Source organism: Sclerotinia sclerotiorum, genomic scaffold (genome assembly GCF_000146945.2).
Source record: "Sclerotinia sclerotiorum 1980 UF-70 scaffold_1 genomic scaffold, whole genome shotgun sequence".
Lineage (NCBI taxonomy): Eukaryota > Fungi > Ascomycota > Leotiomycetes > Helotiales > Sclerotiniaceae > Sclerotinia > Sclerotinia sclerotiorum.
This window is the reverse complement of record NW_001820835.1, coordinates 1,004,433-1,019,798: the sequence shown is the minus strand read 5'-3', so window position 1 is coordinate 1,019,798 and position 15,366 is coordinate 1,004,433. Positions and strand designations below refer to the sequence as shown.

The 15,366-nt window shown below is 43.2% G+C and overlaps 6 protein-coding genes across 6 annotated transcripts; 4 read left to right on the top strand and 2 right to left on the bottom strand.

Moving 5' to 3' along the window:
* Positions 1 to 163: 163 nt before the first annotated feature.
* On the top strand, positions 164 to 2,237 carry SS1G_00392 (hypothetical protein; the record flags this gene model as incomplete). Its single annotated transcript, XM_001598256.1, has 5 exons — positions 164 to 221; positions 258 to 292; positions 407 to 865; positions 1,254 to 1,364; positions 1,413 to 2,237. 5 exons carry the CDS (start codon positions 164 to 166, stop codon positions 2,235 to 2,237), a joined length of 1,488 nt encoding a protein of 495 aa, XP_001598306.1.
* Positions 2,238 to 3,278: 1,041 nt separating this feature from the next.
* On the bottom strand, positions 3,279 to 5,141 carry SS1G_00391 (predicted protein; the record flags this gene model as incomplete). Its single annotated transcript, XM_001598255.1, has 2 exons — positions 3,279 to 4,909; positions 4,961 to 5,141. 2 exons carry the CDS (start codon positions 5,139 to 5,141, stop codon positions 3,279 to 3,281), a joined length of 1,812 nt encoding a protein of 603 aa, XP_001598305.1.
* Positions 5,142 to 7,421: 2,280 nt separating this feature from the next.
* Positions 7,422 to 7,831, top strand: SS1G_00390 (predicted protein; the record flags this gene model as incomplete). The annotated part of the gene is made up of 2 exons (XM_001598254.1): positions 7,422 to 7,540; positions 7,795 to 7,831. The coding sequence occupies 2 exons, from the start codon at positions 7,422 to 7,424 to the stop codon at positions 7,829 to 7,831; spliced, it is 156 nt and encodes a 51-aa protein (XP_001598304.1).
* A 616-nt stretch (positions 7,832 to 8,447) lies between these two features.
* On the top strand, positions 8,448 to 9,440 carry SS1G_00389 (predicted protein; the record flags this gene model as incomplete). The annotated part of the gene is made up of 1 exon (XM_001598253.1): positions 8,448 to 9,440. The coding sequence occupies one exon, from the start codon at positions 8,448 to 8,450 to the stop codon at positions 9,438 to 9,440; it is 993 nt and encodes a 330-aa protein (XP_001598303.1).
* A 1,599-nt stretch (positions 9,441 to 11,039) lies between these two features.
* SS1G_00388 (hypothetical protein) lies at positions 11,040 to 13,022 on the bottom strand (the record flags this gene model as incomplete). The annotated part of the gene is made up of 5 exons (XM_001598252.1): positions 11,040 to 11,043; positions 11,341 to 11,365; positions 11,640 to 12,260; positions 12,773 to 12,830; positions 12,894 to 13,022. The coding sequence occupies 5 exons, from the start codon at positions 13,020 to 13,022 to the stop codon at positions 11,040 to 11,042; spliced, it is 837 nt and encodes a 278-aa protein (XP_001598302.1).
* A 1,658-nt stretch (positions 13,023 to 14,680) lies between these two features.
* Positions 14,681 to 15,221, top strand: SS1G_00387 (predicted protein; the record flags this gene model as incomplete). The annotated part of the gene is made up of 2 exons (XM_001598251.1): positions 14,681 to 14,875; positions 15,147 to 15,221. 2 exons carry the CDS (start codon positions 14,681 to 14,683, stop codon positions 15,219 to 15,221), a joined length of 270 nt encoding a protein of 89 aa, XP_001598301.1.
* Positions 15,222 to 15,366: the final 145 nt, after the last annotated feature.

Genomic DNA, 15,366 nt, shown 5'->3' with positions numbered 1-15,366 from the left:
AGATGTCGTGTAACCATTCGCGCGCAAGTAGACCAACATTATTTTGAAATTCTTCCTATATGCTCGGTCTTTTGTATCCAGTCTCTGTATCATAGAACGAGGTATTTTTCGAACCGTTTGTGCATCGGCATATATATATATATACTCCATATCTTCCACTACCATGCTTCTGTATACCAGAAAGGCACCTCCAAAAGTTCCTAAGAAAAGGTCAAGAGCCGGTAAGTATTTTGGTTTACTACTTACATAAATTGCAGCTAACATTGGTTGTTATAAAAGGTTGTATATATTGGTGAGTTTCTTTTTTCCTTCAGCTGCCCTTCGCCTGTGCTAATTGTGTCCATAGTAAGGAAAAGGTACGGATCACCAAGTATCAATCCACGCAAATCTTTAACAACAACCGCAGAAGAAGAAATGTAACGAGGTGCGACCACGATGCGATCGATGTACAGATCGAGGTCTGCAATGCCAATATGAAGCAGTAAAGCCACGGAAACGAAGAAGGGCGTCGTCTGCGGAATCTGCACTTTCGCACGAATCCGGCTCCCCGGGTTCTGATCGCGAACAATGGCCGCGACAATATCCACAAAGCCTCAGCATAATTACAAATAAAGATGTGGAAAATGTACAAAATAAATGGGAGGAAAAAACACAATATCCATTATCTGCAATCTCCGAACATTCGAGTTTTACCTGGGGAAGCTTTTACGAGAATGACGACGAAGTGGAGGAGATACCACGGGAAGACCTATATGTCAATTCTCCTCCAGCCGGCACACTCGTTCGAACACAAAGTCAATACCCAGATTTAGCAATGATTGCTCCTTCGCCGGTTGCTTCTCCTCTTCTCGCATTTAGTTCACCAGTATTTCTAGAATTTGCAGAGACGAGAAATCGCAGGGCTCTCGTTGATCATTTCTGTAATACTTTATCACATCTCATTGTCTTCAAAGAAGATACGGGCAATCCATTCCGGCAACTTATTCTACCCTTGTCCCATGCCAGTTCACCGGTAATGAATGCGATGTACGCACTGAGCAGTGCCCATATGGAATACAGGGGAGTGGAAAATGAGGAGAAATCTCTAGATTTTCACAACAACGCTTTACAAGGGCTAGCAAACCTCATTCAGCAAAACGATCAGGCAAATAGGGAGGAAATACTAGGCGCAATTATGTTACTTGTTTACTATGAAGTGGTAAGTGATATTACCTCTGGATTGATTGTTGTGGCGCAAACTGACCACACTTTAGCTTGTACAACGCGGTAACTCCAGTATTGTACATGGCCATCTGAAAGGAGCGATGACAATTATGAGCTCTAGACATGAAGAGCAGACTCCAACGAGCATATTTCTCGAGCGGGTACGTTTTCCGCTAATCAATACCTGAACTCATTTCTAACTAGACTAGGCCTTTCGGTTTTACGATGTCATTACGGCTCTTTCTTTAGGTACACCTCCGAATAGTACGACGCAGCCTACAACAAGTCCATTCTCTTTTCCAAGTGTACCCGATGACGAGAACAAAGATTCACAATTAAATTCGGTTGACACACTCCTTGGACTATCGACAGAACTATGGCCAATCATTCATCGACTTTCCCATCTCCTCTCTTACAAATCTTCTCTCCAATCCGCCATTGAAGATGGTCTGTTGAGTAAGGCTAGCGTTTTGCGGACTGAACTCGAAAGTACATCTAAGGCTATAGAAATGGCTCTGACGAACTGGAAGCCAAGCTTCGTGGCTAAAGGGCCATCCTCACCTAAGGAAAACGAAGCTGAAGACACTTCTTCAAAGTATGATATCGATCCCCAGGAGGCACGTATGCAAACTATCCTCAACAATGCTGAAGCATATCGTCACTCTGCATTTGTATACCTCTATCGGACCATTCATTCCCACCCCAGATCCCACCCTGTAGTTCAAAAACATACAAAACTTTCCTTAATTGCCTGCGCAAACGTCGTTGGCTTAGCCGAGATGTGCAATGACGGACCCATGTCTGCATTATTGTGGCCATTATTTGTAGCAGCATGTGAAGCGGAAACTGAAAGCGATAGGGAATTGGCGACGAAAGCTTTTGGAAAGACGGAGAGGAGACAAGGAATGCGGAACATTATGCGTGCTTGGGAAGTGGTGCAAGAGGTTTGGAGGAGGGCTGATGATGGCACATATGAGGATGGAGATTGGAGGGGGATATGTGAGAGTAGAGGATGGAATATTGTTTTAGGGTAGAAGTGTGGTTTGTGCAGTCGAAGTCTCGCTGGTATCATGCGTTAAGGATTTTATTCCGGATCATGTTTTTGCTGTGACAGACGAAACTAAAATCATGGCCGCCCCATGTTCGCGTGGCCTAAGAGTCGTGGGAAAGCCGCCGAGAATTTTTTCGAAGTGGCGCTTTGGCAACTTTTTGTTTGGCCCACACATAAGATGATCACCTACTTTGGCTATGACTAGCCTGGAAATCTTTGGAACCAAAAAGGTTGGTTGTGCTTGTCCATTAACGGGCGAAAGAAAGCAAGAACCAATATCGATCCACATCACCTAAAACAAAAGAATACCGACGAATCGCAAATCATCAATGAGGCAGCACCTACATTGGAGTTTACCTATTATTAGAGTCAAGAAGGGGTGGGGTGTTATGTGAGTTTGAATGTTATTCAGGAACAAGTGTGGTTGGGCTAGTTTGGGGATCATGCATGGTATGGGTGGATGGATGGATGGTATGGGTGGGATGGGTGGATGGAAGGGACTGGCATTTAGCATGGGAAATGGGGATGGAGGTGGAGATGCATTTAATGCTGTATGTAATCTTATATTGTTAGTTATGGACTCATGGTGTGGATTAGACGGATGGAGAAGTGTAAGTAAAAAAGACTGAAAAATGAAAAGGGAAGATGAGATTTAAAATTTGGAATTTGGAATTTAAGCGGAATTGCGGATTGAATGAATGAGTTGTAGATGAGATTTGTGCGTACCGCTTGCTGTGTGGAAGATGTGTTTAAGTGTCTTAATTAGATATAATGATTTTTGTTCAGGCAATAGTGAACACCTGACAGGGAGTCACTGTATAGTAGGTATTCATTCACAAGATCATTGGGGAAAAGGAAATTATTATTATAATATTTATGATATAGGGTATCTTTCCTATTCCAAGCCAGCATTCCAAACCAATCACAGCGCATCAATTTAACCAAAGCAACCAAATAGTTACACCAATCCCACCACAGCTCAAAAGGTATAAGTAACCCCTCCCCTTCCCCTTTCCCCCGCAAACTAAAACAACACAATCCTCAATTCCCCACTCCAACGTCCAACATCAATTTTTCTCCACTTCTTCAACTCCTCCACAACATCAACCATATGCACCGACTCAATCTCCTCCTGCTGTTCACTCCTAGTAGTCGACGTCCGACTATTCTCCTGATTTAAAAACGAGAAATCCCTCGCCATTTCCTGGTAATAACTATCCGCATCCCCATCACCCGTAACCGATCCAGCTTCTGAAGATTGAGCTATTTGTTCCTCAGGTAGGAATTCTAATGTAAGGTTTCTGAGTCCGGGGTATAGGAGAGGAGCACGTCGACTCTTGATGTTCTGACGCGCATGGCGGATCTTGGTTTCTTGTGCTGCGAGTCTGGTGAGGAAGGATTTCAATGAGAGGAAGAGCTCCTTGTTGTTTGATTTGCGAGGGATGGATGTGAGGGTTAGAGAGCGGAGTCTTGTGTTGTGGTGAGGATCGAAAAGAGGGGCTTGTTTTTCTAGGTTTATTTTGCATTTTTCTCCGGTCTTGTCATTCGAGATTGCTTCTTTGTCGTCGTGTCTGTTGCTTTGGCTTATGACCGAAGGGCGGAGTGTTATAACAGAGTGATGAATGCGCAGGACTTCTAGACGGGATTTCCTTTTTCGAGAGAGTAAAGGTATAACACATGCTTGTGCGAAGACGTCGACACCAGCAGAAACATCTGGTGGTAGATTTGTGCGGCTAGAGCCAACGTCTAGGACTTGAAGAGAATTGGTCTGAGAAAGGAGGTACTGTATCCCTATGTGTGTAAACTTATTGTTGGAGATATAGAGGTGAGTAATGCCTGTAACCATCGTGAGACTATCTTCGACGTTGTTCTTTCGCTCAAGGATATTCAGTGCGAGTCCTCCTGGAGTGGACCACTCAACTAGCTTGATGTTATCAGGGCGGAGTATAGTCGTAGTGGTATGAATGGAGTCAGCACCTTCGTCAGCCTCACGATAAAATGGAGGATGTTCGAACAGATACTCGTCGGCTGCCCGGAGTGGACCATATGTAATACCTGGAAATCGGGCGAGGAAGCAGCTTCGTAATAGTGAAAGAATGACATTGTCGGTCAAGAGATTGTCACGGAGATCTAAAGACCAAATCTGTAGTCTAGAGTTGGTAACTATGGGAGGTAACATGGTATCCATGAGTCTCAAGCCTCTTAATTTCAAGATCCTAATGTTCGGAAGATTCTCGATGGTAAACAAGGCTCTCCAGTTTGGACTGCGGGCAGTTCCGGATGCATCGAGATAGATCAAATGTTTGGTTATGTTTTGGCGAAGAATGAGGGAACAGTTGAAGGTAGTACAACCAGCCGCGCTGAAAAACTCTAATTGCGGTATGTCATTATATTCACTTGGCAGCTCGGAGCCATGAAGTATGCCGTAATCCTCGGAGCATGTAGGTGCGAGAAGGACGCAATTGAGGTTGGGGAAGTTCTTGAAGAATTTGAAGAACAACTCCGGCTTCAAGTGGGTCCCAAATATGATGTAATCGCTAGTGTGAGCTCTATCGCGCTTGATCTCATGTAGTGCACGCATGTCGATGATTCGAACTCTTTTAAGGATTTCAGGATTATGACAGTCGGAGGCAGATAAGAACCTCGAAACAAGTTCTAGGTCTAGTCAGTGAACTTCTCAATAGACCAATAAGTTTAGACTCTTACCACACGGCTTAGTTCTGTTAGCTAGGTCTCTGAAGGGGTTGGCCCAAAGATAATCCCCAAAAATCTGATTGAAATGAGAACAGACAAGACATCCAGAGTAAAGATCATGAGTGTCAAGATATGGAGCGACGAGCGTTGCAACATCTTTGTCGAGCTCATGGTATGCGGGTAGAGAATCCATAATGATTTTTAATCGTGGAACAGATTCTCACGTGTGACAAAGTTTCGATGCGGCTATTTAAAGAAAAGATGCAAGAACAAGATTTTGAAGCCGCACTGTCCTTCCTGTAGGAAATCTCAATATTCTTAATATATTTGGTTGTGATTAACTTAACCAAGATTACCAATGTCATAAAAATAAAATCAATGTTCTCTCGAATGAACTGAAGTGAATGGTATTGAACAATAAAATACTGCCTTTTAGAGTTCGATAATCATAAAGTTTGAACTTGGGAGGACTACCCAGAAAGTGCAATGTTATCAATCAATACAGAGCAATTTGGATTATTAAAAATCTCTCTTGATCAAATAAAGCAACAGCGAGTCGAAGATGTTGATGAAAGAGCTGAGATGCTTTTGGCTATACTGAGTATATGCAAGTATGCCGAGAGGCTACTGTTCGATGCGATCCTTTCATGAAGGATTAGATGAAGCAGGCTAATGATGCCAACATCAGTATTAGGGCCCCAAAATTCGAGCTCTAGACGTGGAACCTACCTTATTCTAGGTTTCCTGTTTCCTCCAAAGTTTAAGTTGCTACTTAATGTCAGTATTCCTATATTCTATTCTCATGTCGAGAGCAATTGCTTAGACAGGGCTCTGCTCACGTGAAGGAATTGATAGTTAACTAGGTCACAAATTCGTCACTGCTAAATCGGAAGGATACACGACATTGATGCTTCCACATCTTATCAGTATGCCACCCTTCGAAAGCAGATCCTACAATGGGGTTTAGGTGAGGCTAGTTCGGGTTTTCAGGACTCAACTTGAGCCGAAATATATGACACTAGGATGGGCCAAAGCCTAGGAAGAGTCAGTCTGTATTTGTGAGATCCCTGGTGGCCACATTCCGTTGTTGCCGACAGGGCACTGCGCAGCAATCCTCATACAAACGGAATTGACGGCTCACGATTATTTGTCCTTTGCAGCCCAAACGAGTAAAGGGCACAACCAGTCTTCATAACATTGGGGTGTTGCTCACTAGTAGATTCCTGTTTCTTTTTTTATCGCAAATATCGGGAAGATCTGTAAATGGTTTTCCGTATATCTCCACGGTCATCACCATCTCATTTAGACATCCGTACCGTATACGAATTATGTCATATATGACTTTTATCTTTTTTTGTTCTTTTTCTTTTCAATGGCCGGGGCCGATTTGATAAGATTTAGACCAAATGAAGTATTCCTATCCGGCTCAACCTCAACCTCAACCTCAACCTCAACCTACGGGTACACACTTTCGTTCTCTTGTAGTCTGACTGTATCTTCCCACCGAAAGAAACTCACCACTGAGGCCGACCGAACATATACCGATAGGAATTCTATGTGTATGTAAGTCCGAAAAGAGTTCGTGTTTTGTTATGTCAAATATATCAAATTCAAAGTTTCGATTGGTCAAATTTTACGATTTTCGCGAGGATTGGATCTTGGTAAAATATTCTATCATAAAATGATAATATTTCAGTCCTTTCTGCCAATTAATAGTTTGTTGATCAGCCACAAAATTTTTCCTAGTTATTTCAGTTTTATAATAATAATCTTGGGAGCCTCTGGGGCGTCTATCAAGTGGTTGAAGGCTTTTTCCATTTATTGGTAGTAGTAAGCGCAACTTGGCTCTGTGTCACAATCATTTGATTGGCATGAACTATTGTGAATCTCTCCTTGACCAATCATTACATACTTTTTTGGAACACCCGCACAAACAAAGTATTTTGTTGAGATAGTGCCTTCGAGCTTCGAGGGTTTCAATTGAAGAATCGCTCGAGACCTTTCCAAGGTGGACTGAAAACGCCAGTGGCAGTCAAAGCGATCAAACACATCGTTTAACAATGATCCGATGTCTCTGCACCTTCGAGCTATCTCAACGTCGTTAACACCATGATTGATATTGAGAGCCGTCGTAATGTTGAGCATTCCAGAGGCATCGTCTCATTCTTCGTAGAATGGGCATTCATGGATGGCTTGTGATAGACCGTTCGAGGAATGTGAGATCTTATGCAGGATGTAGATATGCACCCAGGGAGGCAACCTTGTGCAAATCTATGGATGATACTCAGGATTTGACAGCTCTCTGCCGAATTATCCAGTCAAGTCTGGTGTGATGTGGAGGAAGGACCTGCATAATTCTTCGCTTTCTGTCTGTGAAAGGCGTTCGATCCCTGCTCTATCAGATACATATGCACGCAATTAGTGAGACCCAAGCCTACTACTAACTTTCTTGGTCTTTCGCCAATAAACTATCATGAGTGTCTTATGGGAAACCCCACAATCCACAATTCGACAGACTAGTGTTGATCCAACCTACTCGAGGACTTCTTCGCCATCATTTGACATGCAGGATTCGGCTTTCGTGAGGCGAGGGTTCATTAAAGAGGGAGAGACTGGCCCCCTTCAAGGGATTTGGAAGCTTTTCTGCAAGGTACCCGTTCGATTAACATTTAAAAATAGCTCGTCTCAGGAGTTCTACTTGTAACATACTGTTTTCTAATACGTCTCCGGAAGTCGAACAAGTTCCTTGGTTCCCTTACTGTGAAAACCCACAGAATTGGTAGATATTCAGTGAGTGTTTCTTGGTACAGCGGCGCGTCTCTGAACACTACTAATCCTGCCATTAGCAAAGATCCAGTCATTCGATCTTCAAAGAAGGTCTAATTGTCCCGGAATTGATCTGGTTATTCATATTCTCGCGGACGTTGCGTGTCCCGCACTGCGGCCGTTTAAGAATACGCGACTCAAAACGCGACTTAAATTTGTCTTGGCACCCGCAAATAGTCTGTAAGTCATGTCTAGCTATATCCCTTCTGGAGTAGAAATATTGATTATGGTGCCGATTTTCATGGCATCAATGGTGTCGACATTAATGTCTTCACTCATAAATGGAACCATGAGCCTTCCTGGCTACGCTGTTAATCATCGAGCTCATCGACTCACTGACAACTTAAAGTGTTTCAAACTATACATACACAGTACAGAGCACCTAAAATATCGTGAGTTCTCAGTACAACAGATCTAAAAATATTCATGGTAATCTAACACCATCTAGTTTTCGCTTCACGACATCACTAATCACCCCCGCATAACCATGCTGGTGTACGAGAACGGGAGAGATTCTTATCCAGTCAATCCACCCGCAAGTACACTCACCTCACCAGGGAGTGACGCTTACACAGAGTCGGTAAATTCATCCTGGGACATTACTTTACGGCTTCAGCCTGGCACACCTGCGAGTTCCATCACTCGACGTACGTCTTTTGACGAGACTGTCAAAATGGAGGATCTGTCTCTCCATAGCCACCATGGTCTTCTAGAGCGATACGAGAATACAAATGCCAATTCTTTCTGTGAAATGTCAGCAATGACACAAGATATGTTGACAGATTTCCAAGAATCCAACATGTTCTTCGGTTTTGATAATGGGAAGGTGATGGCCGAAGCAAACCCCGCTCTCGCCTTCAACAGCTTTCAAGGCTACGCACCTGCCACCTTTGGGTCGCTTGATTCACAATGTCCTTCGAGTGATATCCCATCTTTGATGGATGATTTGTGTTCGCCAGCGGCCACATCCGAATCATCGACAGCCATGAACTTTGTGGACCCGACACAAACGACGTTGATCGACACACTTGCCGATTTTCAGTCATCTCCCATAGGCCCTCTCACGCCTGTGAAGTTTGGCACTCCTTCATCAGACTTCAATGCTCAAGGATCATTCAATAATTCCCCCGCAGGGACATCCAGTACAGGATATCTGCTTCCTCCGCAAAATTACCGGGACCTCAGACATAATTTGATCTCTCCAGTACGACAGCAACACCTCCGAAGGCCATATTTTGAGTCACCTGAAAGCACAGCTGCTCCTCAAAAAATCCAAGCAACAACACCCACAAGAGCAGCAGCCCGCAGAAATATAAAGCGAGAACCAACACTATCCATACGAATAGAAAACAGTGCCAAGCTACCATGCCCGCATCCTGGATGCGACAAGAAGTTTCAAAGAAAAGAACATCTCAAAAGACATGAAGTGATACACAACCCCCTTGCTCTCAAATACCCATGTCCCTTCTGCGAAAGAAAATTCGGTCGCACGGATAACTTGAAACCCCACATCGAACGCCATGGAAGGGTAGATAGAAAGGCTGCTCGAGTTGCATTTCATCCAGATGCGGAGATGGCGGTTACGACCCTGGCAAGAAAGAGTCGTAAGACCAAAGGCTTGGATGCGAAATCCCTGTCGTCGAGGACGAGATTGAGTGGTTGTTAAGATCAGGGTGATACAAAATGTCAATCAAAGAGAAATTTCAATACTTGTAGCTTTGAAAATGCCCGTGGGAGAAATCAGCAAATATTGTTAATCCATTTTGGCACAATGGTATGGGAGTTGTAGATGAAAAATCAGGCTGAGGATATTTCGTTCAAACGCATTCATCTTTCATTATTAGCAGCTATGTTTTTTTTTGGTTGACTGGAATATTTATATTTATTTACCCGTCGAGAAATAGAGAGGAGGAATATAAAAATACAAAAGACACAGGAGGAAATTGCCAACGTTCATGTTTGGCTTCAGATGTATTGGTATGGATTGGGTGTACTGGGATGTATTTTACTTGGATTGGGATTTTTGTGGGCATTGAAGCTTGGAGAAATTAGTTGATATTATTGTCGTATATTTACTTAATATTGAACTTCATCTAGATAATCATATGTTTGGTGCAAAATAATGGGGAATTTCACCGTGAATTTGATGACTATGTTAGTGACAATGTCGATAGCAGAGGTGGCAGGAAGCAAGAGATGTGATCCAAACATAGAGCAGATATCATCATTATAGAGGCAATATTTCGAATAATCTGCAAAGTAGTATGATGCACAATCATAACAGTAAATGAAAATACAAAATCAAATCTCACAAAAAACCTGCACTCCAGTCTGCAGGTACGACGGCTATGCACATTTGCATACATACATTATACATACACATTATGCACACGCAATAAACCCGTGCGCATAAATCTCCACCAAACTAATAACCTAGTATTCCTTTTTTTATTTCACACATTACACTCTCATGTGCATGTATGTAAGGCCGTTGTACCAGGCAACCCCATATATCCATATCCATATCCATATCCATATCCAATTACAAGGTGAGTAACCCCTTGCATATACAAGCACCCAGGCGTCAATCACGAGTTTTGCTGATCGCAGGTAGTATGGGGTGATATGATATAGAATGATAGCTAGCTAGCTATAGAGTAACAAACATGATATATTATAAAAGTCGATTGTACATACATACATGTGCATGTGTAATTTCCTGGGGAGAGACATATTTACAAAATGAGGGTGCTAGGTAGTAGCTGCAGCGTTGTGGAGCTCGAGATGGATGTGAACATGGGGTTTGTGCTTAATCTTACGCTAGTTTTGCTCGCTAGTTTGCTTGTTTGATGTGTTAGTTCGTTTTTTTTTTGTTTTTTGGTTGCTTGGGTGTAAGCACTGACTTTTCTGGTGAATAGAATGGTGATTGGTTTGGATTGAATGGTGTTCCTTATGTATACACAATTAGGTAGGTAGTTCTTGAGTTTTATTCGTTCTAGGGATGGGAACTGAACTGAACTGAATTGCATACTATTGATGTGTACCGATCACATCCTCTTTTTGTTAATTAGCTGTTACTTTTGACGCTATGGTAACTTTATTACTGTGATGTCGTTAACATATAGTCATTGGACCACATGCCATTATTTTGGTCACATAGATTCATTCTATTGTCATTGATTTCATGCCGAGAATGTCTGGAATTAGTTGGAGCCGTGTCGAGGTTAAGATGTGATCCTTCATTTCGGCCGAGATACGCTACCCGTTACCTGAGAGGTTAGTTACTCAAACTGACAACTCATTACAAACTTCATTCAGCATACTGCTGCAAAAGCATACCTTGTGCTGACTCTCTATTGTCAGATTTTGGTTTCAAGGATACGTAACCACGACAAAGCAGTAGCCGTCTCCATTACACGATTCTATGGCCCCAATATTGATTGCCAAAGCTCTCCATTTGAAGATTTTATATCCTCAGTGAGATTACTTACTTGCTTAGTTAGCCTCCTTTTTCGGAACTCTTCATCCTTGCTCAAAGAGCCTCTTTTGTTTCCGGCTTAACATACTTAAGAATAGTCGTCATTTGAGTACCTGTGAAAAGCGCGAAGTAGTTAAAGGAAAACTTTCCATGAATGCGATCGCCCCTAACGACCGACATATCAACGTGAAATCACTAGGTCAAAACACAAAAGACATTCTCAAGTGGTAGACTAGAAATCATCATGGATATAATCGACTATACGACTGAGTTTTCAGCTCATATATGGTCAGATAATACACTGGTATCACATTTACAACGCTACCATAGAATCATTATACACACGTCTGCCTCTCAGCTCCCCCGATAGCTAGGTTTCCGACTTACTCGCAGCTTTTTTGGCATCAAAAAGAGTGGCGTGATCCCTAACCTTGTCCGATAGCAACGCACCATCATGCGTATCTAGATTTTTGAACCCTTCAACGAGACCATCTCTGTCTTTAACAGGCTTCTCCTGACTCCACTTGAACCTTCCTGCAATAGAAGTAATCTCAATCTCCATGCCAATGATGTTTTTCGAGAGTAACTCAATATACCGTTCGGGTGCATCCGTCACTTTCCATGGGTATGTCCCAGGAGTCTTTCCATAACCCATTATCGATGTCTCCATATGGTCAGATAGATCCGATATCTGCTTTGCAAGAAAAACTCCAGATTCGGTTGACTTTGCATCGTAGTAAACTTTCGCTCTGCCATACACCTCCACAGCTTCGTAATCCCAGGTAGGAACTACCTTTCCAGTATCAGGTTTGGTTTGCTTATAGAATTTTGGTGTCACATAGTGATGAACCGGTCCATTGAATAACACAAGAACGTCGTGCTCGAGGACATTTGCTGTCGATGACTCAGAGACTGCTGTGCGGCTTTCGATAATGGCTTTTGCTTGAGGATTTTGTCGTGCAATGTGACCGCGAAGTCTGCCGAGTCCATTGATATTGCCATCAAAGTCTGCATCAATAAGCCATGGAATATGGCTGTTTTGAAGAAATGGATAAGACTCTGATTTAATTGCGGTTGTCAAAATACCAAGGGGATTCTGACGGATGAATTCATGCAGGATCTCTGGATCCTTCTCGGAATTGCAACTGGGGAGATGCATGATGTGTTGAGGAAGAGTTTTGATTTCTTGCGATGAAGAATAGAGGAAAGGTGTAGACTCAGTTCTTATGATGAATCACGGGTATCACGATCTCAGCGGGACTTTGTATAGCCTAACTATACCCGTGGTACTCTGATCCCGCTTTGTCAGGATGTTGAGTGAAGGGCGTAACCCACCATGATAGGAAATCCAATATATACTTGTTCCCATTGGAGGGCAAAGGTCCATTTTTACTCAACGTCCGCCGCGGGCATTTGCTTTTGATGAAGATCCCGCGGAGATGGTAAAAGTAGCCCTAGTCCATTACTGGAAACTACAACCTCTCCGCGCCACTTTTAATCAATTCTTGACTACCACGGACATCTCTTCACTCCATAAGCTCGGATTTCTTTCAAAAGCTTTAACGTATGTCGTCGGTACTGTCGTCCATCTGGTTAGTAATTGATTGCCGTCAAGATTTTAAAGCAGCCACCGATTCTAACCCTTTTAGGCATAAAAACAATATAGTTTTCCGAAGTCACGCGCATAGCCATGATATCCTCATCCTTATCGATGTCGTATCTCATCACACAACAGGTTGCTTCTACTGTTTCTGCAATTGGTGATCGCATTTCGGCTTGTAAGGTGTCGATGGGTGGAGAAAGCAGAGCCCAAGCTCAAGGGCTTTTCCAGGATTATAGGCTTTCGTAGCACATAAGCTAAACCCTACAGCGTACCCACCCTGTGTAACGCTGTTGGCATTCCAAACGTCAAACATTCATCCTGTATTGATGAGTTCTGGATTTCTATTTCAGTAGAAAGAGCAAATCTATCAAAGCTTCATATAAAGCTTCGCAATCTTATCAACATCATCCGTGAGATTTCTACTCACAAAGTCTCATCTGCCCAAAGACCTTGTTGACTTGGTGACTTGGTGACTTAGGGGCATTTCGTTTGTCATAGTAGTAGTATTGCCCTAACCAAGCTGGAAGACAGACAGCGCATCATTACCGCTACCCTGTCTGCCTATCATCCGATATCAGATTAGGGCCCGGTAACCTTAGAAGATACCCTGCAAGTATCATATACCTAGCCAGTACCCAGGTTCTGCTTGCATGTTTCGTCACGCATCCTGTCCTGTCAACATGCAGCAAGAGAAATTAGGATAGTTCCCAAAAGTACTCAAGCTTTATTACTTGTCAAGCGACAATTGAAATCTCTTTCCAGATTAAGTATTTGCATCCTCTAATTCGGTTAAAGCTTTGCTGCATACATGTTCGTGTCAGCTTGACTCCGCGTACCGAAAATGCATTATTCTATCGCCCATTTTCATCACCATCGTCAATATCAATATTGCTAGAGTCTCACGAACTCTCTAGGGTAAACAAGTTTTGACAAGTTTCCACATATCATAGTCATATATTTCATGTTTTTCAGCATGTTGAGCGGGGTTCTCAATCACCATTGCCAAGGTAGCCCAGATCTTTGTGCAAACTTACACGCGATGGAATTCAGTGTTAGGTTCTATCAGCCAACTGATTTGAGCACGGCCTACTAATTAATGCACATCGTGGCTACGTGCGTTATCTTGTTGCTCTGAACTCTTCTTGTATGGGTGCTAGAGAGAATCCCCTGCATACTTGGTAAGCCCTAACACCAGTAGCACGTTGGTGGGACAATGCATGCTCGAACGGAAGGAAACTATAGTCTAATTTCCTCCCTCTTTCTCCAGTAGTATGAAGCCGATCATTGTTGGTAGTGGCTCATGGAAGAGTACGCCGCATGCAATTGACGACCAATGCAAGTTAAGGACCTCTCAGAAGGTTGTGTAAACCGTGGTTGCTGCAAGTGAGTTTGTCTACCCTTCTAGGTTTCATATTACATCCAACCACGACTGCTTCGAAGGCAACCATCCGCAACACACTCGGCCTTGTTCCTTGTCAATTCTCGTAGCATTGGTGGAAGACGCCGCTGGGGCTCTTGATACAGGTTTCCTCCTCGTAGAGTCAAAAAATGTGGAAAATGCACTGGGAAACCATTCCACCCTCGGAGAGCAGAGTTAGATTGAAGGTGAAGAGCCATCCGAACGTGTAGAGCAGCCTTGGCTAACTCAATATCTTAGCTATAAAAGGGGAGGAGAAGGATTGTGAAAGTATGCCCTCGCATCTTCCTCATCCTTTCGAACCATCTATAAACCATTTTTTCAGCCGTAGGCAGTTGGGGAAGCTCGAGCAAAGTATCGCAATTCGACCTTTTACCTCCTATAGCTGAATATCCAAGCATACTCAAAATGTGTCATACTTGGGAGGAAATCTGCTTCATCTGCAAAAGAGCCACTGGAAAGACAGAAGTCAGACTTTGTCCATTGGCAAGAGAACCTGAGCATGAGATGGAACGTTCAGAGACTGTGTGCCCAGTAGGGGGATGCCCAATAGAACATGACAAGACTGCTAAAAGTACTACACATTTTCCGCAGAGACTGTTCGTAAGTCATCTCATAAATAAGTCACACAATGTATAGGAAGTAACCGAATATTGAAAATTAGTGATCGAGCAACCAATACATTTAGCACTGACCAAGCCTCGTAAGTACATCCCCATTTCACATTTAGCCGGGAGAACCAGATGCTGCACCAACGTCTGATACTCGATCCGCCGTGCCACCGATTACTAAGTACCCTTGTCCATGTCAATTAATCGGATTCCACAATAACTCATGACTTTCAATTAGTGGTCTAATAGCTCACCTTGTCCAGGGACTTATAACCTTTCGCTACCACGACTACCTTTTTAGTGTGCAACGGCATACTCCAGTCCTAGCACCAGGTTAAGGGCGCTCAGTTGGACGTGCGTGCAGGTGTGGGGAACTAGTGTGTTGGTATAGGGTGGGCGCTGTGTAACCCTTCACATGTGTACAATATCTGCGGTGGCGTTTCTTTCCCTTCTGTTTAAACAGCAGGCTGAGTGATTTACGAT